Genomic DNA, 25,687 nt, shown 5'->3' on the forward strand with positions numbered 1-25,687 from the left:
GTGGAACAGTCCTCTGAGCTTTATGAAAGACTGTCTCCCAGATTATAATCCTCAGGGTGGCTCAAATAAAATTTTCCATTCTTTCTTAGATTGACTATTAATTTATTTTCATCAACAGAAGTTATTTTGATAACCGACAACAATGCAAAAGTGCTTCTTGTCTACACACAAGCAAGTGAACCTGCCCGGGGGTGCGCTACTAGTCTGACAGGAGTACTGCAGCCCGGGGCCTGAACAGCAGAGGCACGGCTTGGGGGCCGGAGCCGCGCAGGGAGCTGTGGGCAGCGAGGGCTTCTTCCGGGGCCGCCCCTCTGTGCTCGCGCGTCTCTTCGCTTGTCTCTTTTTGTGAACTTCCTCATCTTCTAGCAACACCAGTCAGATTGGATCAGGACCCACCAGGGGCCTTGTTTGAACCTAATCTCCTTGTGCAAGGTCCCACCTCCAAGTGCAGTCACATTCTGAGGTGCTGGCGGTCCGGGCTTCACCGTGAACTCAGGGGAGACACAGTTCAGCCCCTCCCTGGAGAGCCCGGTTTTGCCTGTTCGCAGTTCACATCACTGCCCACCCCCCAGCCTCCTAAGTGTGTCTGTCGTGGGGCTGCTCCCCGAGTGGCCCTAACGCCTGCCTGGCCCTCCCCAAGGGTGAGTGAGCTCTTTCACACGCGCTCCTTCTCCGCCTGCATGAGCCACGTTTCACTCTCGGGAAGCCATTCCCTAACAACCCACCAGCTACCGCAAGTCCCAGGAAGCCGCGTGTGGGCCCCAAGCAGGCCTTCGCTGGTGGTATCTCAGCAGTGGCTTCTCCCCCAGGGTGTAGACTCAGCGCCCCTTGCAGACGCCAGCTGTCTTGAGGCAGCTCAGCCGTTCTGCCAGCCTTCTCTGTCCTGCTTCAGTTGTATTTTCGCTTACAGCTTCCTACATCTAAAAGTTCTCTTACTGCACCATTTATGCCACACGAGCACACGTGCCTGCTCTGTGCCGGGCGCTTCTCTAGGCCCCAGGGACCCGGCCCCCAGTCTCCTTACCTTCTGCTGGGGAGGGGCAGCCACAGACAACCCTTCTCCGGTGTCAGGTGGTGAGTGACAAGTTCTGTGAGGAACAACAGCGAGTGGAGACAGATGGGCTATTTCCAGCAGGGTGGCAAAGGACAGTCTCTCTGAAGGGCTGGTGTTCAAGCAGAGCCTAAGCAGGGAGCAAGCACCCTGGGCAGGTGCCAGGGCCCCGGAAGGAACGAGCTTGGGGAGTCTGGACAATGCCCAGGAGGGCAAGACGAGCCGTTGGACAGAAGGGATGCTGGCTAAGGGGCTATGGGGCCAGGTCAGGGCACTGGATTTAAGCCTAAATGTGACTGCCAGCGCCCAGAGGGCTGGGCTGGTATGCCTCAAACTCTGCTGTGAGAGAGGCAGACGAGAGGGGTCAGGAGAGCTGCTGCAGGTCCGGCAGGAGAGCGACAGCGGCTGCGGAGGAAGTGAGAGGTGCTCATACTGCGGATGCACTTTGAAGCTTGGGGCACAAAGCAAAGGGAAGAGTCAGGGTGACTCAAGTGTGGGCCAGAGCAGCACCTCTGATGAGATGCTCTTTACCAAGTGGAGACAGTGTGGGGCCAGGTGAGGTGGCAGGTGCTGGGTGCATCGTGTCTGAGATGCCACCTGGACGGCGCTGAGGAAATAGCTGTGTTCTGGAGTCAAGAGCACAGGGGTGATTTCATGGCAACAACCAGGTGCCTAGGAGTGGAAGTGGAGTTCGAGGCCCGGCCTGAAGCCATGAGGCCAGGAAGGGAAGAAGCCAGGGGTCGGCGGGCCAGCACCAGGGCTCGAGTGTGGGGGTGGGGGATGCCCATGAATGAGCAACCTGATCCCCAGCTGAGGAGCGGAGGGGACAAATGCCCCACTGGAGGGCTGCTTCAGTGCCCACTCTGCCCCCGGCTGGAGGCACCGGCTTCTCCCACATGGACTGGGCTCCTTGACTCTGTGGCCCCCAATCCTCTCTCCCCTCCTGGGAGCAGGGAGCTGTCCCCAACCTTCTCCCTCAGGACTAGGACCCGTCCCAACCCTGACCCTCTCCCAGGACTGGGAGCTGTTCCAGGACCCCCAGGGCTCCTCCACTGGGCAGGCCTCACCAGTGGCACTAAGACCAGGAGGTGAGTCAGGAGGACCTGGGCAGACCAAGGCCACCGCCCCCCCCTTCACATCCCCCTCCCCAAGCCTTCATGTTTTATTTCTCAAGCTGTTCAGAGGAAGTTGTTTCTTGGACCCCCGGGGATCCCGAGGACCCTCTTCTCTCTCTCTCTCCCCATGTTCACCCTTGCTAGAGCCACTTCCTGCGTGCAAATAGGAGGCCCGGCCCCACCCTAGACAGAGGGACAGAGGGGGAGGGGTGCCCTGGGTGGTCCCCACGGCCCACAGCCTGCCCGCTGGCTCCCGTGCCCACTGCCTTTTCCTCCTCATCTTCTAGGGCAGGATCGCAAAGCATGGGTCTGGTCTGGAGCCTCACCTGGAACCTGGAAACGCAAACTTGCCAGACTGCCGGACTCAGAAACTCTGGGGTGGACCCTGGGAATCCACGCTCCAATGTGCCCTCCGGGTCCAGACCAGGCGCTGGCAAACTGTGACTCACAGGCAAAATGCGGCCCAGGCCCACCTGTTCCTGTAAGGAAAGTGTTCAGGAACAATCACACCACTCACTCAGGTACAAGCTAGGGGAGAGCCAGGAGAGAGCCGGTGGACAGGGTTCCAGGGATCAACATGGTTGCTGGCCTTCCAGGGGCAGGCGGGGAACCCCTGCCCCCGCCACACTCAGTCCATTCACGGGGTCAGGCTCCTGTACCCCGATCATCGCCTCCACCCTGAGGCTGGGAGGGAGCCTCACGGGTCTGGAGCAGCAGTCCACAAGCCGGTCCCCTCCAGACAGGCAAGTGAAGACTCCGCACAGAGCTACCGGCAGCCACAGGCGAGGGCACACCACACGCTGGCCCACACCACACATGTGCCCTTCCTGTACGTTCTGAACACGACAGTTGTCAAGGGAAGGGAGCCCCTCATAAGCCCTCCAAGAAAAGCACAGGCAATCCCGCATGAGGTCCCCAGCCCAGCGCTGCAGGCGCCCGGGGGGCCACGGGTCCCCCAGCTCCTGTGCCACTCACCCTTCCACACGCCCGCCCTGCTTACAGATACTCATGCATTCACCCTGGTTCCAACCCCGAGGCAGAGAGTGATGCTCCTGTTCGTCAGCTGAGAGAACCGGGGCATGGAGAGGGTCCCCCAGCCGAGGGGCAGCTGTGGGGGCTGGGGACACCGTGTGGGGGCCGTGGCAGCTGTATGGAGGCAACAGGCACCACTTCAAACGGCTGGAGTGGAAACTGAGGGCTGTCAGGGAGGAATGGTGGAATAAACCCCCTTCAGTGTGCTTGCGCACCTGTGTTATACGTTAACGAGGTCCCCCTGGAAGGCAGGGAATGCCTGCTTGCCAAAAAAAGTTTCCTCCTGGTGCCAGCAAGGTAATTCCTCAGGAGATAACACTCCCTTCTCAATCCTGTAAGGGGTCACAATGACCACTACTCCCCTGGGCGGACTATGCAATCCATCAGTAAGTTACTTTGATGTGGCACTGAGACAGGAGGGAAGGGGGCAGGGCACGGCCATTCAAGGAATGACACAGCAATTAGCACCAAGATGGTGGAAAATCTAACTCCCGTAGGCTTGAAGCCCAAGATGGCGGGAGATTTGACTTCCAGCAGACCTTGACCTTCATTATATGCTCACTGTAATTATTAGCATGGCCAGTGACACTCCCATAGGCGCAGAACGGGTCCAAGGCTGACCATAAAAGGTCACAAGGTGGGCCGTGGCCCAGTTCCTAACCTTTCCCCAAAGTGGCTGGAATAAGCTCCCACCTGTTAGCAGAGGCGGTGCCTGAGCCCAGGAAAACCAGCGCCCACCCCCCTCACGCCGCGCTCCCTCCGAGTGACAGGCCGCGCTGTCTCTGGCGCGTGTCTGAGTAACCGTGGCTCGCTCAGACTCTTCCCGCGTGAAGCCAAGGACCCACCTCGGCGGGGCGCACCCCAGAGACCAGCCAGGACCTGGGACACGGCCCTCCGCTCGTCCCGCACTTTTTTCCTGTATCATCACCGTTTCCTCAAAAACTTAGGTAACTGCGCTTTGGCCTCTAATGGGCAGAAGAGTCCTCACTGTTTTCTGAAAGACTGCCTCTTGGGTTATAATCCTCAGACTGGCTTGAATAAAATTTCACACTTTTTTCTTAGATTGACTATTGATTCTCGTTTTTCCTTGACAGGAAGCTGGAGAACAGAGCAGGAACGGGGTGCGCCTGGGGCACAGGGAGAGGCAGCCTCAGAATCCGACCCGATGGGGCTGGGGAGGGGCTCGGGGGATAGGGGCCGGGGACAAGAGTGAGAGCATCTTTGGCAAAGGGGCCAGTCTGAGCTGAGTGTGGTGGAGCCCAAAGGGTCCCCTTAGCTCAGGGCAACTCGAGAATCCTCCCGGACACTGTTGCCCCACGTACCCCGTCCACGTCCCCCCGCTTCTCCCAGGCTCACTGGTGGGCGCAGACGCTGAGACCCGGGGCTCGCCCACCAGGAGGGAGGCGCCTAGGCCTCCTGCCGCCAGAACTCAGGCACTTGCCCCCAGAGGTCCAAAGCAGGCTCTGCCGACCGGGAGGGCACTACTGAGAGGGCCCCTTCCTGGCCCCCTCACCGCGTTTTAGTGAGGTTTCCCAGTCCTTTTGTCATAGCCTGGTATCTGCGACTGAGACGTTCCCCTGAGTTCTGTGAGCCGCTTTAGGAAATGAGCTGAACCTGAGGGGGTCGTGGAGCCTCTGAGTTACAGACAGCGAGTCAGAGGTGCAGGTGACAGCCTTGGTTTGCAGCTGGGGTCTGAAGCTGAGGGGCAGGAGACGGCCTTGGGGGGCTGAACCCTAACCTGTGGGGGCTGAGGTGAGCTCTCAGACACCCTGCTGGGGCCCGAGAGCTGCTTGCTGGGGGAGCGGGGGGGCTGCCCCCACTCCAGGATCTGGCGGAGGAACCCGAAAGAGACCAGAAGTACGTTTCGCACACCAAGACTGTGCCGCACGTGTGACAAAGGGCTTTGGGAATATTAAGCTGATGTCCCCCCTCCCCTACAGGCCCAGCTCCCCTGCAGGTGCACCAGTGCGGCCACGTCCTGAGGCTGGAACACAGCCCCTTGTTCCACGGGGTGGTGTGGAGCAACCAGACCCAGAGCCAGAGCCTCAGTCCCAGGGAGCTGATGTTGACCGTGAGCGGGGTCAGCTGGGTCTCTGCCTGTCTGGGGTCCAGTCCCAGGAGACCTCAGCCAGCCCGGGGCCGGGATGGGTCACTGGACACACGTTTCTGCTGGAGGAAAGTGTGAACTTGGGTGGCATAGCACATTTTCAGCAAAACAAACAAACAAACAGTCTCCAGAGAGGACAAGACTGGCAGCTGAAGGCCCTGACCAGCTGGATGGGAACATCTGTCATCCCTGAGTGGAAACCAGTGGTGCCTCCCCGCACCACTACCCCCGCGCCCCCCATGGCGGGAAGCTCCGACTAGCTGAACCAGATCGGCGCATGGAGCAAAAATCCTCACCCTTACCTCACCAACTCGGAAGTTAATCTGATACGGTAGCAAACTCAAGTATAAAAGGCTTTTTAAAACTATAAAGTTTCTAGAAAAAAACAGAAGAACTTCTTTGTGACTTGGTTTTCAACAAAGATTTCTCAGGAAACTTAAGGAACTAACCATAAAATAAAAATTTTACACTGATAAACATCAAAAGCTCAAACTACTGTTCATCTAAAGACACTTAAAAAAAATGAATAGACCACATATAAAAAATAACTCAAAACGGATTAAAGACCTAAATGTAAGACCTGAAACGACAAAACCCCTAGGAGAAAACCTCGGGGGAAGCTTTGTGACCCTAGACTTGGCGGTGAGTCCTTGGCTGTGACATCAAAAGCACAGACAACAGAAGAAAAAAGAGACAAACGGGACTACATCAGACTTAAAAACTTTCGTGCATCAAATGATGCAACCAACAGAGGGAAAAAGCAACCTACAGAATCAAAGGAAATATTTGCAAATCATGATAAGGGCTAATATCCAGAATGTATAACGGCTCCCTGCAGCTCAGCAAAAATCATGTAACTCAATTAAGAAATGAACAAAGGACCTGGAGAGACGTTTCTCTAGATTATATACAAATGACCCATGCACACATGAAAAGGTGCTCAGCATCGCGGATCATCAGAGGAGTGCAAATCGTAACTGCAGGGAGAGACCAACTCACATCCAGTGGATGACAGTGACCAAGCAAACAGAAAACAACAAGTGCTGGCGAGGATGCAGACAAACTGAAAGCCTGTGCACGCAGGGTGGGGTGTTAAAGGAGCAGTCACCATGGGAAGCAGTATGGAGTTCCCTCAAAAAATACAAATAGAGCCAGCAGGCGGCCCGCCAACCCCCCCTCTGGTGCACATGCACGAGGACCAGGAACCGCATCCTGAGGACGTACCTGCAGCCATGCTCACAGCAGCACTATTCACAGCAGCCACGAGGTGCACGCACCCCACGTGCCCACGGGTGGATGGCAGGATAACGTGGCCTGTCCACACAGCGGACTATTACTCAGCCTTGAAAAGGAGGGGAATTCTGCACATGCTGCAACATGGATGAGCCACGAGAATGTTATGCTAAACGAGGTCAGTCAGTCACGAAAAGTTAAATGCTGTGTTAGCCTACTTACACGAGGTCTCTAAAGCAGACACACTTAGAGCAGGAGGTGCCAGGGGCTGGGGTAGGAGGAAAGGGAGGTGGTGTTCAATGCGGACAGAGGTTCAGATTTGCAAGATGAGAAAGTTCTGGGGATCTGTTTCACAATAATATAAATACACTTAACATCTTTCAATGGTTAAGATGGTAATTTTTGTTTGGTTTTAGCACAATAAAACGAACACACAAGGAAAGATCTGGGTAAAATGTTTCTGAAACATGTATCTGACAAAGAACTTAAATCCTAAATAAAGAACTCCTGCAACTCAACAGTAAACACACAAACAAGCCCCACTGAATGGGCACGAGACTTGAACAAATACTTCCTAAAGGAAGACACGGGTAAAATGTAAGATAAATGATGAATAAAAGGCGAGTAACTCCTCAGAGGGGTGAACAGAATTCTAAAGAACACGGGAAGAGAAGACGCGAAGCAGCCACTACTTCGGAAAACCCGGTGGTGTTCAGAGCTAAACCACCCTCTGCTCTGCGACCCTGACCCAACCACTCGGAGGCTTCCATCCGGGAGAGATGAAAACACACGTCTGTGAAGACTTGTTCGTGGCAACTGTACTCATGATGGGCGCAAAGTGAAAACGACCCACGTGCCCATCAGAAGGAGAGAGGATAAACAACTGGTGTGTTTGTACAGTGAACAGTCAGAGAACCAGCTCCCAGTTCGCACGCATGCACGCGCCCCAGCGCCGGCACCGCGGGCTCCATCCGCACCAGGGCCGCGGGGGCCGGGGCCCCCCCACCGTGAGGGGGGCAGCCAGCGCTGCCGTGTGCGTGGGGGCTTCCCGTGGGGATGGAAACAGTCTGTTACCTTAGCACAGGGCGGCCGCGTGAATCCTCCGGCTCTCGCTGAGCTGTGACACGGACCTGTATGCTTCCAAGTGTATAAGCTATACCTCACCTAAAAAATAACCTCTTATTTAGAGCTATATGAAAAAAAGGAGAGAACATCAAAAAGTTAGTAATATCTTTGCACATTATAAAATCCAAAATCAAGTTATTCTATAATAAAACTAAATAACCAACAATATACAAACAATAAAACCTACATAACTCTCCACAATGTTTATAAAAATGCTTCCATAAAGTTGGGAGTTCTGCTTTCTCATCATGATTTCTCAGCTTTTTTATTTCATTTATTAGGTATTCCCTACTATTAGTCATTTGCAAGCTAGCATTTAGAAAAGCTTCCAAAGCTTTGCTATCAGGACCGCCAGCAGTGGGGGCAAAACCTGCAACCCCATGGGAAATGGCTAGGTGGCAGCGCCGCGGCTCCACGGGTCTCAGTCTAGGAGACTGGGTTTGCTGAACCGTCTAAGTAGCTCATTATGAAATGCAATTTAAGCAAGAAAATATTATAAATGTAGAAAATGTGCCGCCCCCCAATTGCAGGGCTTAAACAGCTCAGCCCAACGTGAGGCTCCTCTAAGTCTTTGCTCAACGGCTTCCAACACTGAACCCCTCCTCTGAGGTTGTAACAGCATCCCTCTCTTCAGCTTAAATGTTCTGCGATCACGTTCCAGCACAAAAGCAGGACCAGGGGGTGTCCTGGAACGTGTCTGCAGGCAGAGCTCCCGTGGCACCTGCCCACTGGTGGACCACCTCACCCTCCTGGCTCCTGGTGTCCGCGCAGCAGGGCCCGGGTCGGACCCATCCTTCGTGTTCCTGAATGCAGAGGGTAACTTCAGGCTGGAGAGACAAGCTGCTTAGTATTTACTCCCTTGAGTTCCGATGACCTGGAGTCCGTGCTCTTAAAAGGAAGCCTGGGCTTTTCAGAGTGGGAGGCAAGGGGTCAAGAGTTATGTGGAATTCAGGCAGGTCCAAAAAAATACGCACAACCACACTTCATCCAGGACCAAGCCATGTGCATGGTCCGCCATGAGTGTCACTACTCCTCGTGTAACTGAGCACTTTGTTGACTGAATGTGTATTCTTTTAATTTTCAAGCTTTTTTTTTTTTAAAGTACGTACTATATCAAACAGGAACTATGCTTGGCTGCTTGTAACACAGACCAAAAACAATGGAGGCTTTAAAAAGTTCACCTCCCTCTCAGGTAAAAAAAGTCTAGAGGAGGGCGGTCCAGGTAGGGCCAGTGGGATGGCTCCGTGGGTGACAGGAACCAGGTTCTGCCACTGTCTGTGGGTGGCTTCCACCATCAAGGTTGCCTCAGGGCTGAAGATGGCTGCTGAAGCTCCCGTCATCAGGTCTGAGTTCTAGGAAAGCAGCAGGAAGAAAGCTGAATGAAAAGGGCCCTCCCACACCTCCCATCCCAGGTGACTTCTGGAGGTCCTTCTCTAGAACCTGTCCTTCCACATTCCTCTGTGCTCTCAACCCCACCCAGACATGTACCAGCACACATGTGTACCTGTAAAGTGGGGGTTTCAGCTGCTTACTTCCAAATGACACCCTGTGCATTTCTGCATCTTTCTGCTCCCACGTGCCCTTCCTCGTGGAAACCCCTTCAGGTAATGGCTGTGACCCCGAACTCGGTCTTGGCACAGAGCACACTCTACCCCACGTCCACGCCACACCTCCCTGGCTCCCCTCCATGGGAGCTCACTGCTTCTGCTGCTCCGCCTCGCGCCGTGCATGTGGCTGTTCCAACTTACCAAAGCGACAGGAGAGGCCTACTTTCAACGCTCATGGGTGCTGCCAGATTGATTCCCAAAGAAGCTAAAACACTTCATAACCTACCAGCAACTGTAACTACTGTTTTCCTCCACCTCCCACCAGCAACAAACGACACGGCACTTTCCAGAGCCTTGCCGCCAGCGTGTGGGGTGAAGCGCCCTGGCTTCTAGCCCGTTACCATTAAGAGCTTGAGCACTTCCACGTTTCTTGGCCATTAGGATTTGGGCCTCCCATCCATACAGTTGTCCTGTGTTTCTGTTTGACTGCTGTTCTTTCCTGGAAAGTTTTAGAAGGCTTTTGTACAGTATGCATTAGCCCTCTGTCATCTACATCACAAGCATTTTCCAACCAACAGCGGCCGGGTCATGGCATCTCTGGCCGTACGTTCTCCCACATTGACCACGTCTGCCTCTGCCTTCCTGAGCGGCCCCTGGTTTCCCAGTCTAGGCAAGGCTCCCCTGCCCCGCGAATAGGAGTCAATCCTCAGGCATTTTTTCATCCACAAACATCTTAAGGTAATTTTATCCAATTCCAACAAGACACCTCACTGGGACTCCTGCTGGAGCTGCACCGTATCTGCATATCAACGACACCTTTCACGGTATAGAGCCTCCCACACATGCTTCCACCTGCTTGGGTTTTGTGTCTTTCAGTAAGATCTGTCTTCTTCATATGGGTATAGGTCCTACACCTTTACTCTGAAACGTGTTTATTTTCTCACCACGCACACAGAACGTTTTCTAGGCTCTTACTGCCATGGAGATAAGCTAATGACTCTGGATCTCTAGCCTGCACCCAGAAGCCTTCCCCAAGCATCTTGTGATATGCAGACAGGCTGTGGAGCAGGAGCCCACACAGCAGGCCCGACGCGGGGCTCCTCAGGAAGTGCCTGCAAGGCTGGCATCACCCGGCACCCAGGAGCATCTGGGAGCTGAGATTTTGGGAGGGTCCCCGCCGTCCTGACTGCTAGGATGGCTCACTGTGCCTGAACTGTCTGCGGAAACACTCGAGGTGTATGCTGAGCCAAGAGATGGGAATCATGGTACACGTGGGGCAGAGGGTGCCCCTGTGACCAGCCTCTGACACAAACCCTGTGCACCGAGACGCCAAGGAATTTCCTGGCAGACACCATCGCACACAAGTTGTCACAGCTCGTTGCTGGACGAATTGAACACAACCTGTGTGGCTTCACCAGAGGAGGACTCCTGGAATTGCCCTGTATGCCTCTTCCCTTTGGAGCCTCTCACCGCAGGAAATCTGGGCTGAGAGACAACCACACCCGAGTCCCGCGAGTCCTGCCGGTGAACCGCCACGCCTGGAGGTGGTCCTAAGGACCCCAACACACAGGTACACGTCACATTGGCAGAAAGAGCTGGACCTCGGCCTAAGCTGGGTCAGTCACTCCACCTGCCGAGCTTACCGCATCTTAATGACAGGGACCGCGGACACCCTAATGCTGCTCTGCAATCTAAGCGAACACTGGCTGCTGGTTTCCAGTTTTCATTCCTTTAAGTGGCACCAGTCCCCGACACTATGGTTCAGCTGCCAGTCCCCACGGCGTCAGCTGTGAGCAACGGCAGGGGCACGTGCTGCCCCTCCATGCAGGGGCTGCCCGTCTAAGCCTCTCCTCCCTGGACAGTCGTGGGCAGGCCCTCCCCCACAGAAAAGTAATCCCTCCCCAAACTACTGTGGGTTCTCCTCAAACCCGTATGTGAATATCAAATAGGTGTCAGGTCGTGAGATTCAGAAATTAACACAATACACACTCTGCCCTTCAGAGACCTGTAACACAACGTGGAAAGTCCCCTCGTAGGAGGCTTACCACTTAGTAAGGGCTCGGTCATTTAACCAAAATCCCCACAAGGCAGCCCAAAACGCTTGTGAAACAGATGAACTGTTTAATTCTGGTAGCATAAGCAAATGTGGGCGACGCAGGGGAAGGGATACTTAATTGTGCCCAGAGACTCACAGATAGCTTTGCAGGCCAAAGGACGCCTGTGTGGGCTGCACAGAGGAGGTTTCACCGGGGGGCCAGCAGGGGCAGGACTCAGTCCAAGCAGAACAGTGCATGTAAGGAGAGGATGTCAAAGTATACAACATGCTCAGGAAATGATGAGAAACTGCCCTGCAGGCCCAGGCCCGGGCTGCAAGGCCAAGCAGTGACACAGCAGCCACTGCAGGCTGTGTGCAGGCTGGACCAGAGGCCCCCCCCCCCCAGTCAGGGAGGAGGCACGTGCAGGCTGGACCGGAGGCCCCCCCCCCAGCCAGGGAGGCACGTGCAGGCTGGACCAGAGGCCCCCCCAGCCAGGGAGATGCGTGCAGGCTGGACCAGAGGCTCCCCCCCAGCCAGGGAGGCACATGCAGGCTGGACCAGAGGCCCCCCCCCAGCCAGGGAGGCACATGCAGGCTGGACCAGAGGCCCCCCCCAGCCAGGGAGGCGCGTGCAGGCTGGACCGGAGGATCCCCCCCAGCCAGGGAGGCGCGTGCAGGCTGGACCGGAGTCTCCCCCCCAGCCAGGGAGGCACGTGCAGGCTGGACCAGAGGCCCCCCCAGCCAGGGAGATGCGTGCAGGCTGGACCAGAGGCTCCCCCCCAGCCAGGGAGGCACATGCAGGCTGGACCAGAGGCCCCCCCCCAGCCAGGGAGGCACATGCAGGCTGGACCAGAGGCCCCCCCCAGCCAGGGAGGCGCGTGCAGGCTGGACCGGAGGATCCCCCCCAGCCAGGGAGGCGCGTGCAGGCTGGACCGGAGTCTCCCCCCCAGCCAGGGAGGCACGTGCAGGCTGGACCAGAGGCCCCCCCAGCCAGGGAGATGCGTGCAGGCTGGACCAGAGGCCCCCCCCCAGCCAGGGAGGCACATGCAGGCTGGACCAGAGGCCCCCCCCCAGCCAGGGAGGCACATGCAGGCTGGACCAGAGGCCCCCCCCAGCCAGGGAGGCGCGTGCAGGCTGGACCGGAGGATCCCCCCCAGCCAGGGAGGCGCGTGCAGGCTGGACCGGAGTCTCCCCCCCAGCCAGGGAGGCACGTGCAGGCTGGACCGGAGGCCCCCCCAGCTGGGGAGGCGGCACTGCTGAGGTGATGTGCACCTGGGTCACAGAGCAGGGCGGGGCAGCAACCAGACACGGAGGAGACCTCAGCAACAAGGCTCCCTGCCCCCGGACACCACTTTGACGACGTGTGTCTGAGTCTGCACAAGCTAGTCGGCGTTTGCCAGCAAGGATGGATTTTCAGGGGAGAAGCATTTTCTGGAAGGAACTTCACTACGTCTGTATAATTCCCTGTTCAACTTTCTAAACAATGTAGTGAGTTTCTTTTTCTTTTTCTTTTAATCTCCTCTTTCTTTTTTTCCTCCTAAAAGATCTTCCACTGGGGTTAACTCTCTTCCAGAGAACATCTGGGGTGGTGGGTTCTAGCTACGGTTTTATCAGTCAGAGCTTCTGTCCTTGTGGGGTTTTTCTGCAGCCATTTTTCCCACACATTAGATTTTATAAAGATGACTGTTCTATCCATTGTTAGACAGTAACAACTGCCACTGAACACGGCTTCAAGACTGACGATCCCTACCTGGCTTCCTTTTCCCTAATGTCACCAACCAGATACGACTCTTCAGTTCTTTACCTGGAATCCATCTTACCAGCCCGTTACATTTCATGCTGTAATTCATAACAGATACTGTCAGAAAAAGTACCAATGACCGAGGCCGTGTCCGCTTCCTGGCTAGTCCAGAGGGTGGCCATATCAAGGTCAAGTGAGGTGCCCTTCAGCAGGGCTGAAAACAAGGAGACGGCCCGCCTCCCGTGTCCCTCACCAAAACAACATGAACAAAAGCACAAAGCCAGGGGCCTGTCCCCATCAGGCGGGGTTCACCGGAGGGCAAGACAACAGGAAGAATCTGGCCTCAAAAACACCAGGTTCTGCACACGTCTGAGTTCTTTATGCCCACAGTCCTGAGTGTCAGGAAAGCTGAGGTACCTGCCCCCCCCACAGGCTCACCACACGTGTTTAACATCACCACCACCGACAACTGAAAGCCAAACCACGAGGCACAAACGGTGACAGGGTGACAGCGCAGGGGCTTCCCTCACTCCCTGCACCGCCCAGCGGGAAGGATCTGTGCAGGCAGGGCCACGAAGCCAGACCCAGGCTCTGTCACCCTGGAGGGACAGCCACATGCTGAGGGCAGGCCCCCGGGGGATCACAGTGGGTGACCTTTCCGCGTGCCGTCTGATTCGCCGTGCTGCTGTTTTTGAGGATGTCTGCGTTTATACTCAAGAGGGCGGCTGGTCCGTGGTTTTCCGGTGCTGTCTGTCTAGCTTAGGCAGCCAGCTAACGCTGACCTCACAGGTTAGGAAGTGCTCCCTCCTCCTCCTCCTTGGGAAGTTTCAGGAGGATGAGTGCTAATCCCCCATGACTGTTTCGCACGGTGTCTGCTAGCGGAGCCACATGTTCCTGGACTTTTCTTTGTTGGGAGGTTCTAACCTACGCGGTCTCTCCTTGTGATGGTCTGCTGAGATTTTCTGCTTCTTCTTGAGTGTTTCTAGAAACTTGTCTATCTCACCTAGACTACCTAGTCTGTTGGTGTAGAACTGTTCACAGCAATAAATCTTACAACACGTCTAACTTCTGTAAGGTTGGTAGTAAAGTCCTGACTTACCTGTGCGTTCTGTTCTCCGTTGAGCTGAACTTGGACCTCGACCTCACTCCAGGTATAAAGATTCAGCTCAGGAGGGATCAACAACTGGAGCTAAAACTATAAAACTACTGGGAAAGGGGAACACAGGAGTAAATCTTCACGATCTCAGATTTGGCAATAGAGTCTTTGATTTAACACCAAAATGAAAAATAGCTGAATTAAACCTACTCAAAAGTAAACCCTTTTTGCATCAAAGGACATCACCAAGAATTTTAAAAGACCACCTACAGAGTGGGAGAAAACCCTTTTTGCATCAAAGGACATCATCAAGAATTTTAAAAGACCACCTACAGAGTGGGAGAAAACACCTGTAAACCACGTATCTGACGAGGCGTCAACATCCAGAATACACGAAGAGCTCCCACAACTCAACAACAAAAAGCAAAACCACCAACTGTGAAACAGGCAGAGGACTTGAATATAAGACACACAAATGGCCAACAAGTACGTGGAAAGATGCTCAACATCACTGGTCATTAAGGAAATAGAATGAAAACCATGGGGAGATACCACTTCATACCTACCACAATGGCATCACTCTAAGAAAAGGGGGGGGTTGGTGACACACAAGTACCCTTTGCTGGTGAGGGTGTGGAGAGATGAGAGCCCCCAGACACCGCGGGTGGGAATGTAGAATGGTGGGAAGCGGTCTGGCGGCTCCCCATAAAGGTAAACACAGAGCTACTGTCCGGCTCGCAAGGCTGGCCCGAGGTGTGCACTCGAGAGAAATAAAGACTCTCGTCCACACTGAAAGCGGGATGTGAGCGTTCACAGCAGCATTATCCACACCAGCCAAGAGGTGGAAACAACTCAAACGCCCATCAGTGGATGAATAGGCAAACCGGCCCTGCTGTACACCAGTAACAGGAAATCATTCAGCCACGGAAGGAGCAGAGTACCGATGCATACTACAGCCTGGACAGACCTCAAACACACATTATGCTCAGCGAGCAAAGCAGAGGCCCCACGCTGCGTGAGCCTCCTTCGTGAGGTGCCCAGGGTAGGCAAACCTAGAGACAGAAGGCAGGCGAGCAGGCACGAGGGGACGGGTAAGCGGGAAGTGGGGGAAGGGGCAACAGGAGTGACTAGTGAACGGGTATCGGGCATTTTTCTGGGTAATGAAAACAGGTGGAAAGGAGAAACGGTGTGAATACAGTCAACACCCTAAATTGTACACTTTAAAATGGTTAATGGTAAGAGACGTGAGTTTCCCCAAATTTAAAAAGTAAAGGGCTGGAGAAGGACACAGCATCCTAACACAAACCAGAAGAGAGCTGCAGCAGCCGTGCTAACTTCAGACACGGAGCCTTGAGACGGAGAAGACGATTTAGGATGAAGGAGCGCGTTCGACGATGAAAAAGATCAGTCCTCCAAGAAGACGTAGCCAGGCTTAACGTGCACGCGCCTAACGACAACAGTGTCAAGACCCCTGTGACCAAGACTAAGAAGACTTAGGAGAAACAGACTCGTCACATGTATGGCTGGAGACGTCAACGTCCTCCCACCACCAGCAGGATCCTGCGAGTGGAGAGTCAGTAAAGGCCCCGTCAATCAACTGGATTTAACTGGCACCTCACAGAACACTTCACCCAACAGCAGCAGAGCACACATTCTTTTCGCGCTCACACAGAACGTTCACCACGACGGACTGTATTCTGAGACGTAAAACACACCTTAACACGTTTAACAGAACTCTCAGAGCACAGGGGTATTAAACCAGAGGTCAACAGCAAAGACAGATGGGAAATCCCACAGAGAGCTGGGCGGTGGGCGGGGCGGGCGGAGGCCGACTGGCCACGCCCCTCTAGCGCCTCCTCGTCGTACCACGGACACGTGACTACTAAGCACATAAATCACCTCTTGAGAAGTGTGGCTAGAGAATTACCCACGTGAAAGGCAAGGCAACTGCCCTCTGAGCTAAAGTTGTGTGGAAGGAGATGCGCTCAGATACACACCTGCTTTTGGAGAAAACGCTGTTTACAACGCCAGCGTGACGAAGGACGGCGACCGACTGAGGCCGCAGCACCGCTGCGGCGGCGGCACCGCGGGCGCGCGACGAGCGCGCGTGAGGAGCGCAGCCGTCACCCACCCGAGCGGCAACTAGCGACTGAAGCGCAAATCATGAAAAAGCACAATTCACTTAACAAAATACTTAGCAAGATGGAGGCGATTCCAGAAAAAAATAAGAGTTACAACAGTTTCCTTTGAGGGTTAGAAACAAATTTAAAAACTGGGTCTCTTTTTTTTTTAACAAGCCTCGGGTGCTATTTGGTCCTATTTAACTTTTAACCATCCACGTAACTGACTAAGAAGTAGCCAGCGGAGAGCTCAGATCAGCCCGCGCGGCCACTCCCACGCCGTGCACACACCCGCAGAGCAAAGAGCAGACAGCAGGGTCCAAACACCCTGCTTCTTTTCTCAAGACGCCCGTCTGAAAAGGCAGGTGAGATCTTCACCTTAAAGCTGAGCAGGGGGCCTGAGCTGCCGGCTTGGCGGCACCGCCTCCTGTCTTACGCTGGACCGCTTTTGCCCAGAGCTGCCCCGAGAAGCAGCCGAGCGAGGCGGGCACACGGGAGCGGAGGTCGGTGCACATAAGGTCGGACGGACGCACACGCATCGCCGGCTTCCCCACCCGGCTGCCCCGCAGAAGCCCACACGGCACCGGGCCTGCCCAGCGGACAGCGGCCCCCAGACCCGGCGGCTGCCCGGTCCTCTCCGGGAGCTCCGGCCGTGTCCCCCCGTGGGGACCGCAGGCGCGTGCTCTTCGGCCTCCTCGCAGGCCCCCACCTGCCCAGGGACCCGCCCCGGTCCCTCCACTTGCCTGCCGCTGTCGCCCTCCGCACTGCTCTTCCGGTGAGACGCTGTCTGACAAAAGTTCTTTTAGAAAAAAGTCTCCATTCCTTTATCAGTTTTATCAATTCCAAATTTTTAGAATGAAACATACTTTAATCTCCTCTGTCATAAACAAACTTAGTCTCATGCTTTTATTGTTTTAACATAGATATACTAGTGGCCAGATAATCTCTAATTTCCAAAATGTGTACCAAGAATTGAAACTTAAGTGAAAATCTAAAACATACAAAAATGAAGTAGTTTTAACCAAAATTAGGTATCTTCCCCCATGGGAAAAAAGTCAGAAAAATGCAACATGGTTTTTGAAAAATAGAAACAAACAAAAAAACCAGGGCTTTTCCCTTGGGCTAAACTGGGAGCCCTAGTTTTTCCTGTACCCCAGGTTTAAGTCACTGTAACAAAATAGAACATACAAGCACACTATGGAACCTTACACGGACATTAGCTACCTTAAGAAATTTACTGCAAAATATAGCTCTTTTTCCAAACAAAATCTTCTTTCAGAGTAATTTTTCCCGAAATGTTTAATACAGTGATTTTCTGTTTCTAGAAAAGACCAGGCTTTCCAATCCTTCCCACCTGAACAGAAACACCACTCTCCGGCCACCAGCCAAAGAGAAGAGGGGCCAGGACAGAGAAGGCCTCTCAGACGCAGCAGACAGACCATGACACTCAGATCAGAGGAAGGCAGGTGGTGGATGGAGCCTTTATCGGCCTCTGAGCGTCCCCAGGAGGAGCTAGAACACCACCGCAGCACATCTAGGTACTGAGGACAATGAGTTTGTGCAGCTGGTATAGGAAGGTGTTCTTGCTTCTGCTGCTCGCCCTGTCAGTCTGCTCCATGACCAGCTTCGGATCAACCTAGTGGGGCAGAGAAAAGGGCCAGTCAGGCTCTGCAGAGGGGCTTTTCTAGACAAAACGTAAAATAAATAAAATTCTACACACACATATACAGAGACAAATAAGACAGCAGAAAGTACTCTTTCAGTTTTCCAAGACTATTTACAGAATGCCTCTCTGTTCTCCCAGCAGTTAATACTCTGTAGCTGCTAATTCACCTTTGATAACATGGTCATCTTGGCTCGGAAATCTCCTTCCTGTGTATATGTGAACAGGAGCTTCAGGCGCACTGAAAGCATGTATGTTTTCTAAACACATCAACCTCAGCTGGAATTCTGCTTTCAAATTCAGTCCCACCGTTGGCTTCAAACCCCTCTGCCAAGTCTGCGGGAGACCCGAGTCTGTGCATTGCCCCCAGCGGCCGGGGCAGAGCTCAGCCAGAGCTGGTTCCAGTGACGGGTCCTCGGGGCTCTCAGGAGGGAAGTGGTCGTGGAGCACATGGAGGGGGACATCCTGTGGCACAAGTGACTCTTGGGCTCAGGTGGGAAAACTCTCCGGGGCCACCTTCTCACTTCCACTGCCAAAGGGACGAGGAACTAGTGCCCCAGCTGGTTTGTTTATAAAGACGTCTCTGACTCTGGGGTTAAAGCTTAGAATTCCTCCCTGAGTTCCTTTCCCTGAAATCACATTTTACTCTATTTTTTAAACCTTAGAGATAGGTAGGGCCCTGCCCTACTTCACAACTGCTGTGGACTGAACTGTGTCCCCCAGAGTCACACACTGAAGAGCAAATCCCCACCATGATGGTCTTCAGGGGCGGGGCCTCTGGGAGGTCACTGCAGTTAGAGGTCACGAGGGAGGCATTCATGATAGGATTCGTGCCTGATGAGAAGAGACACCAGGGAGCTCGTCCCCACTCCCTCTGCCACATGAGGACCCCATGGGAAGGTGGAGGGCTCCCAGCCAGAGGACAGCCCTCACTGGACCTCAGCCACACTGGTACCCCGATCTCTGCTGTGTGAGCTACCCAGGCAATGGTACGTTGCAAACTAAGACAACCACCAATGTACCTAAAAGCTCATCCAGACACTCGCACCTGTTTTATCTAAAATGAATGGATACAAGCCACCTGTGGGGTCTGTGACATCGCCCCCTTAACCAACAGAACCACCTCTCTGCCACCAGCCTCTTTCCGCTCTCCCAGCAGCCTCCACCGACCCTTTTCCGGAGACCCCGAGTTCACGGCGCACCTGTTCCCTTCGGTCCTGGCGGCAGGCTGCTCTCACTCACCTGATTCCACTCATACGGCTTTTCATGCCACTTAGGGACAATTCTCTCTCTTGGTTTCAACTGACAGAACAAACTAAAATTTAAAGAAAGAGAGTTTAAGTTATCTTAATTGTATTATTAGTAATTGAAAACACTACTGTGGTTTTTAAAAAGAATTTTAAATCCTATATACCGTCCCTCAGAATTCTAACTCCAGTAAGTTTTTCAAAGGTGAAAATTTATGTAGTTATGATCAGAGACTATTTTAATCCACTAAACATTCAAAAACAGAAAAAAATGGAGCAGAGCAGGTCTATAAGCCCCACACTGTCCTGGGTGCTGGCTCAGTGACCCGTGGACACTGCCCCACAACCACACTTCGCTGCATCACTTAGCCAGGTTCTGGGAAATGTAACAGGATCTTTTTCTGTCACTTACTCATACAGGAGAAGCTGGGAATACTATCAGCATAAAGAGGCAGAGACAGAGAATTCTAGTAACGAGAGAGTAAAGAGGTCCGCACGTCTCCCTGCACCTCCGCCCCAAACAACTAGAAAACTAAACAAAACCGTCCAAAAAGCCCATCTGAAGGCTCAGGATATTAACCAAAATCAGACAAGTTCAGAAGTATTCATTCAGGAAAAACTGCTGACCTCCAGGGAAGGACAGCGGAGTCTGGATTCTTGCTCGCGGCTACTCTCACCACCACCTACGCCCACCGTGCCGGCTCAACCTGGCCCCCCAGTGTCCCAGGGCCAGGCTGGCCATGCAGACAACACCTTCACTGCCAGGCTGAGTTTACTTGACTTGGACTAGAGGGTAAAAGCCCTCATGCCTGGCAGCACTGTCAGTAAAAACAGCAAACTCAGCAGGCAATAAACAGAGAAAGCCCACAGCTCTGCGAGCCTTCGGCCATGGCCCCGCCCGCGGCCAGCAGCAGACAGAAGGACAATCCAGAAACGCAAGACGGAGAGCCTGGAAGTGAGGGTACCACGGAGGCTGGGAGGCTGGGAGGCTGGGAGGCTGCGAGGGCTCTCCACGCGGCCCTGGCGGACTGGAGGGAAAGCCCTGGCGAAAAGTAAGAGCCAGGGAAGAGTTCAAAATTGCCTGAACTCTAGAAGAAGAGCAAATTAAACCCAAGGTAATCTGAAGTAAGGGAATAGTAATTATAAGAGTGAACATCAACGAAACAGAAAAAGGATAACCACTGGGCGGGGAAGTAAATGAACAAAACAAACGTTAGTTGATAAACTTTAGCTAAGCTAACCACGAAAAAAGAGAAGAGATACACATGATTCAAATCTGAAGCAAAAAAAAAAAAAAAAAAGAAGGGCCATAACTATGAACCGTACAGAAAAGAAAAGAATTATAAAAAAGAGATTCTGAACAACTTTATGCCAATAAATTAGTCTATTTAAATGAAATGAGCAAATTTCTGGAAAGACACAAATTACCAAAACTGACTTAAAAAGAAACAGAAAATCTTACTAGACCTGAAACACAGGAAATTGCATCTGTAATTTAAAATCTCCCCACAAAGAGAAGTTCCAAGCTCAAATGGCTTCACTGGTAAATTCCATCAAATACACAGGCTCCTTCAGAAAGTAACAGGAGATGCTCCCTAACTCACCCTACAAGGCCAGCATGCCTGACTCCGATGCAACAGAGACATCACGAGAGAACCAGAACCCAGTAACCCTCGTGAACACAGATGGGAAACTCTTAGCAAAAACACGTAGCAAGCAAGTTCATAAAAAGAATTACATCGCATGTGGTGTTCATCCCAGGAACACAAGGTTAGTGTTAACGCCTGAGAAGCGACTGATACGCCACCATGAATCGGGTAAGAGAAGAGAGAAAGGAAAGGCACGGTCATCCCCTAGATGCAGGGAGAGCGCTTGGCGGGACGCGACCCCTCTCCTGGTAGAGCTCCCGGCAAACCGGGGCCGACAGGGACCCCTTCAGCCCGACAGAGAGCCTCTACAAGCATCCCAGCTCCCACCACACTCAGCGGTGAGGGCTGAGCACCTGCTCTGTAGCACTGGGAACAAGGCAGGCAGAGGCTTTCACCACTGCGCTCTCACCACTGCTACCCAGCTCAGTTCCGAGGGTTCCAGCCAGCGTTAGAACAACAAGAAAAAGGAATTCTGGACATACAGATTGGAAAGGAAGGAGTAAAACTCTCTCCCACAGATGTGATCCTGAATGCAGGAATTTCTAAAGAACCCACACAACCACCAGCACTAATGAGCAGGTGTAACAGGCCACAGGGTAAAAGACCAGCACGTAAAAAGCACTTGTTCGTTTCCAGTAACGAACAACCTAAAAATTAAGAAAATTTAGCTCACAGTAGCATCAATAAAGACTAAAATATTTAGAAATAATTTAATAAAAGTGCAAGATTTGCACCCTGGAAGCCATAAAAAAGCATTAAAGAGAAATTACAGGATACTTGACAGACACTCTGTTTCCATGGATTGGACAAGTCAATGCTGTTAAGGTGGCAATTCTCCTCAAACTGATCTACAGAGTCAGTACAATCCCTATCCCCAGTTCTTGCAAGGCTTGTCAGAGACACTGACAAGCAGATCCTAAATTTATATGGAAAAGGATCTAGAACAGTAAAAACAATTTCGGAGAACAGAATCTGAGGACTGATACCCTCCATTTGAAGACTTACTATTAAAGACAGACATAAATCAACAGAACAAAATAGGAAGCCCAGAAATAAGCCTTTACATTTACGGCCAATGACTTCTGACAGGTGCCAAGGCAATTCAACGGGGGGAAAGGCAGCTCTTCATAAAATGATGTTGTAACACCTGGATGTTCATATGTGGAAAAAAAGTGAACTTAAGACTCTTACATCTCACACCATCTACAAATGTCATCTCAGAATGGATCAAAGACGTAAATACAAGAAGGAAATATAAGAGTTAGAGGAAAACAGAGGAGAAAACATTTGTGACCTTGTTTAGCAAAGATTTTTCAAATTTAACACCAAAAGCATAATCCATTCAAGAAAGATAAAGGAGACATCATCCAAATTAGAAACGTGTGTTCTTCAGAAGACGTCATTAAGAAAATGAAAAGACAATCAAGAAGACATGGAAAATGTCTGCAAGTTACATATTCATAAGAGACTTAGCTAGAATTTATAAAGAATTTCCACAACTCAGTAGTAAGATGACAACCCAATTAAAAAACCAGGCAAAGGTGTATGAGAAAAGGTGTATGACTGGTTAATGAGGAGATAAAAAGATGCTCTGTATCATCAGCCCTTAAAGGGTGCAAAGTAAAACCACACTGAGGTACTGCCATAATTCCACCAGACTGACAATGAAGAGTGCACTGGCAATATCAGTGCCGGCACAGAGGCGCACAAACTGGGACTGTCACAAGTTGCCAGTGGGGCTATAATGTGGGAATCACTTTGGGAAAGTTTGTCCATTTCTTAAAAAATTAACATAAACTTACCACACAACCTACCAGTTCTACTTCTACACATCTGCCCAAGAGGGAAGAGAATATATGTTCACACACAGACTTCACATGGCTTTTTATAGTAGCATTATTCACAACAGCCAAATACTGGAAACAACCCAAATATCTCATCAACTGGTGAATGGATATACAAAACGTGGCAGGTACAAACAGTGGAGTATTATTCAGTCATTAAAAAGAACAAACGTGTTACAACACGGAGGAACCTCAAACATATTATGCAAAACGAAAGCAGCCAGATTTGTTGAAGAAAACACTAGGCTATGTATGTAAAACTCTCAGAGAAGGCCTGTCTAGAGAGACAGAAAGCGGGTCAGTGGTTGCCTGGAATTGGGGGTGGGAACAGGAGTTGCTTACAAATGGGCAGGAAGAACTTATGTTTTTAAAAACAGCTTCAATGAGGTATAATTTATATACCAGAAGTTAATTAAAGGACACAACTTAATAATCTTGGTAAACTTACAGAGTGTGTAACTATCTCCATGATTCAGTTTTAAAATATTTACAAGTGAACTTGTGGGGATGATAGAAATACTATAAAACTGAGATGTGGTGATGGTTAGCAGAACTACAAACTTACTGAAAGCCCTGAACTGCCACCCAAATCCCCTGCCCCGTCTACGACCTAACCGCTCAGGACGCAGTCACCTCGCTGGGCGGGGCTGTGAGGAGAAGCAGCGGAGCAGGTCACGGTCCTGCGCTGCCAGGCACAGCTGTGCAAGAACGGGCAGCATCTGGCATCTCGTTGACTTTCCGCTCCTTCCCATATGCATTTTGGGTGGATTTCTTTTAGTTTTAGAAGCACTTTGAATGTTTTTATAACATGGTTTCCATCCAAGTGCAGGTCACTTGGCGCATTCACTGTGTGCGAACACACTTTACGTGTGTTAATATCAACACAAAGTTCGCGTAAAAATATTTTTACGTAAAAAATGAAGAGAGAAAACGAAAATCAGCCTTTCTCACAGTCACTAAGGCAGCTCTGTATATTTAATCCCTCTCTCACCCGCTCTCACACAGCTCTCCTCCCGGCAGCACAGGACACTGTTCTAGGCAAGGAAGGAGTTGCCACTGGCCTGGGAGGGCGGTGAGACAGGGTGCAGGGCCGCACACACCGGGAGCCTTCTAGCTTGATCCTCCACGACCCCATCTACTCTCCTCGGCCTCCTCTAGCTGTCCAGGCTGACCTGGGCTCGTGGGCTGCACCAACGAGGCCCCTGTCCTAGGGAGTCCGGCGAGTGGTGAGGGTGGGGCAGGATGCTTATCACCAGACCACCTTCCTGGGGGAAGCTTAGTAGAGGGGCCAGGTCCCAGCAGGTGGTCCTCTCCACACATCCCCCACCCCAGGCCCCACTGCCTCCTTTGGCCCAAGGCGCCCACTGTTACCTGTGGGCACTGCACAGCCCACCACAGTTTCCCTCTGCCCTGCCTGTGCTGTTTGAAAGGGTCTCTCTACTACATTTTCCTCAAATCACCCACACCGCACGTGCCCACTGTGTCCTGTTGGACGCGGGCACCCAGGACAGAGCTGGCTGCTCTCCCATGAGCTGCCGCCTCCTGGACACCGCCTCCCGCACTGGAACCCCACTCCAGACGCCCTACCCGGCACATCACACACAGCTCAGAGCACTCACAGTCCAGACAGCTAAGGCAGCTGACCGCAAGGAAGGAGGGAAACCCATGTCATCACTCAGCTCACCCCAGAAGTTTCTGACGCGCGTCATCCTGCAACTGTGCGATCCCTTCAGGCCCAAGACGCTTGGGTCCATGTGGTCCGTCACATGCCAGCTTGTTAACAGCGGCCCTGAGAATATTAACCTGTAAATGACAACACAAGTACTCATGCTTCTACCGTAACTGAATTTCATTCCACGTATCATTAATTCATAAGCATTCACATTCATATTCGTATGATTATCATCAGTAGGGTTTCCGGAACAAATTATTAAAACAACACAAATAACATCAATAACCACTATCATAATTTAAGAAGCAGTAACAACAGAAAAAATACAATTCAGCAAGAAAGGTTCAGACTTTTCAGCATAAGCACACTTTTTAAACTATTACATTTTAAAGTAGAAGTTTAACTGATGGGTTACACAGTTCAAAATCTACTTGTATCACATACCAAGGAACGGATTCCTTGCATCTGTGGATTCAACCAAGCCTGGACCAGATAATTCAGGAAAAAATCCCAGAAGTTTCGAAAAAGCAGAACTTGAATTTGCCACGCGCTGGCAACTATTCATACAGCATTTCCACCGTATTAGGCACTACAAGCGACCTAGACGCGATTTAAAGCACATGGGAGGGTGTGCACAGGTCACATGCACACACTACACCCCCTTTCATAAGGGACTTGAGTGCCTGGGGACCCTGGAACCAGCCCCCATGGGTGCCGAGGGATGACCACGTACTCCCCCAACTCTGTGTCTCAGCCGAGGCAAAACTGGTGGGAAGCGAGGTGCCAGCACCAGGCGTGCGGCAGAGCAACTCAGCACTTGCGCTGCAAAGCGATGGCCCCGTGAGTCTGGGGACCATCCGCCCCCGCGTAACTGGCCCCCTTCACCCTCTCACCCCTGCGGCCCTGCTGCCACTCGTCCGTGTGGCCCGTTGAACCCTGAGGAGTGTCGCCCCCACGGGCACAGCACCCATTTCCTTACCTGCCCGTGTCGGGGGTTCTCATAAACCCTCCACTTGGGGTAGTCCAAGCTCCCGGCAGAGCCCCACCCGCCCCCGGGAACGCCTGTCACAGCCGAGAGGCCGACTTTGGTGCACAGCTACGCACTGGACTCCAGCTCGACGGGAACCTGGCAGCTCTCCTCCGCATCCTCTTTCTGTCCCTGGGCCGGACACAGGCACCACACTGCACCCGCTGTCACCTCCCCCAGGTCTCCTCTGGGCCAGGACAGTTTCTCAGCCTTCTCTTGTCTTTCTGTCCTGGACGGTTCTGAGGAGTTGCAGTCAGGAGTTCTGCAGGATGCCCCCGTCTGGGCTGGTGCGGCACTTTCCTCATGATTCGCCTGGGGTGGCAAAGTCGGGGGAGAGCCCCTGAGAGGAGCCTCCTCAGCATCTCCCACTGGGGTGTGTGTGC

General features: G+C 52.5%; 1 protein-coding gene across 1 annotated transcript in view; it reads right to left on the reverse strand.

Moving 5' to 3' along the window:
• Positions 1-674: 674 nt before the first annotated feature.
• The window catches only part of TDRD9 (tudor domain containing 9), a 79,230-nt gene continuing 54,217 nt past the window's right edge, over positions 675-25,687 (reverse strand). Inside the window, exons 30-32 of the mRNA XM_074364909.1 lie at positions 24,290-24,408; positions 19,108-19,180; positions 675-17,838 (exon numbers count right to left, since the gene is read on the reverse strand). Of these exons, the coding sequence (XP_074221010.1) occupies positions 17,737-17,838; positions 19,108-19,180; positions 24,290-24,408 (294 nt within the window). The 3' untranslated portion in view covers positions 675-17,736. The remainder of the gene's footprint in view (positions 17,839-19,107; positions 19,181-24,289; positions 24,409-25,687) is intronic.

This window comes from Camelus bactrianus, chromosome 6 (genome assembly GCF_048773025.1).
Source record: "Camelus bactrianus isolate YW-2024 breed Bactrian camel chromosome 6, ASM4877302v1, whole genome shotgun sequence".
Classification (NCBI taxonomy): Eukaryota; Metazoa; Chordata; class Mammalia; order Artiodactyla; family Camelidae; genus Camelus; species Camelus bactrianus.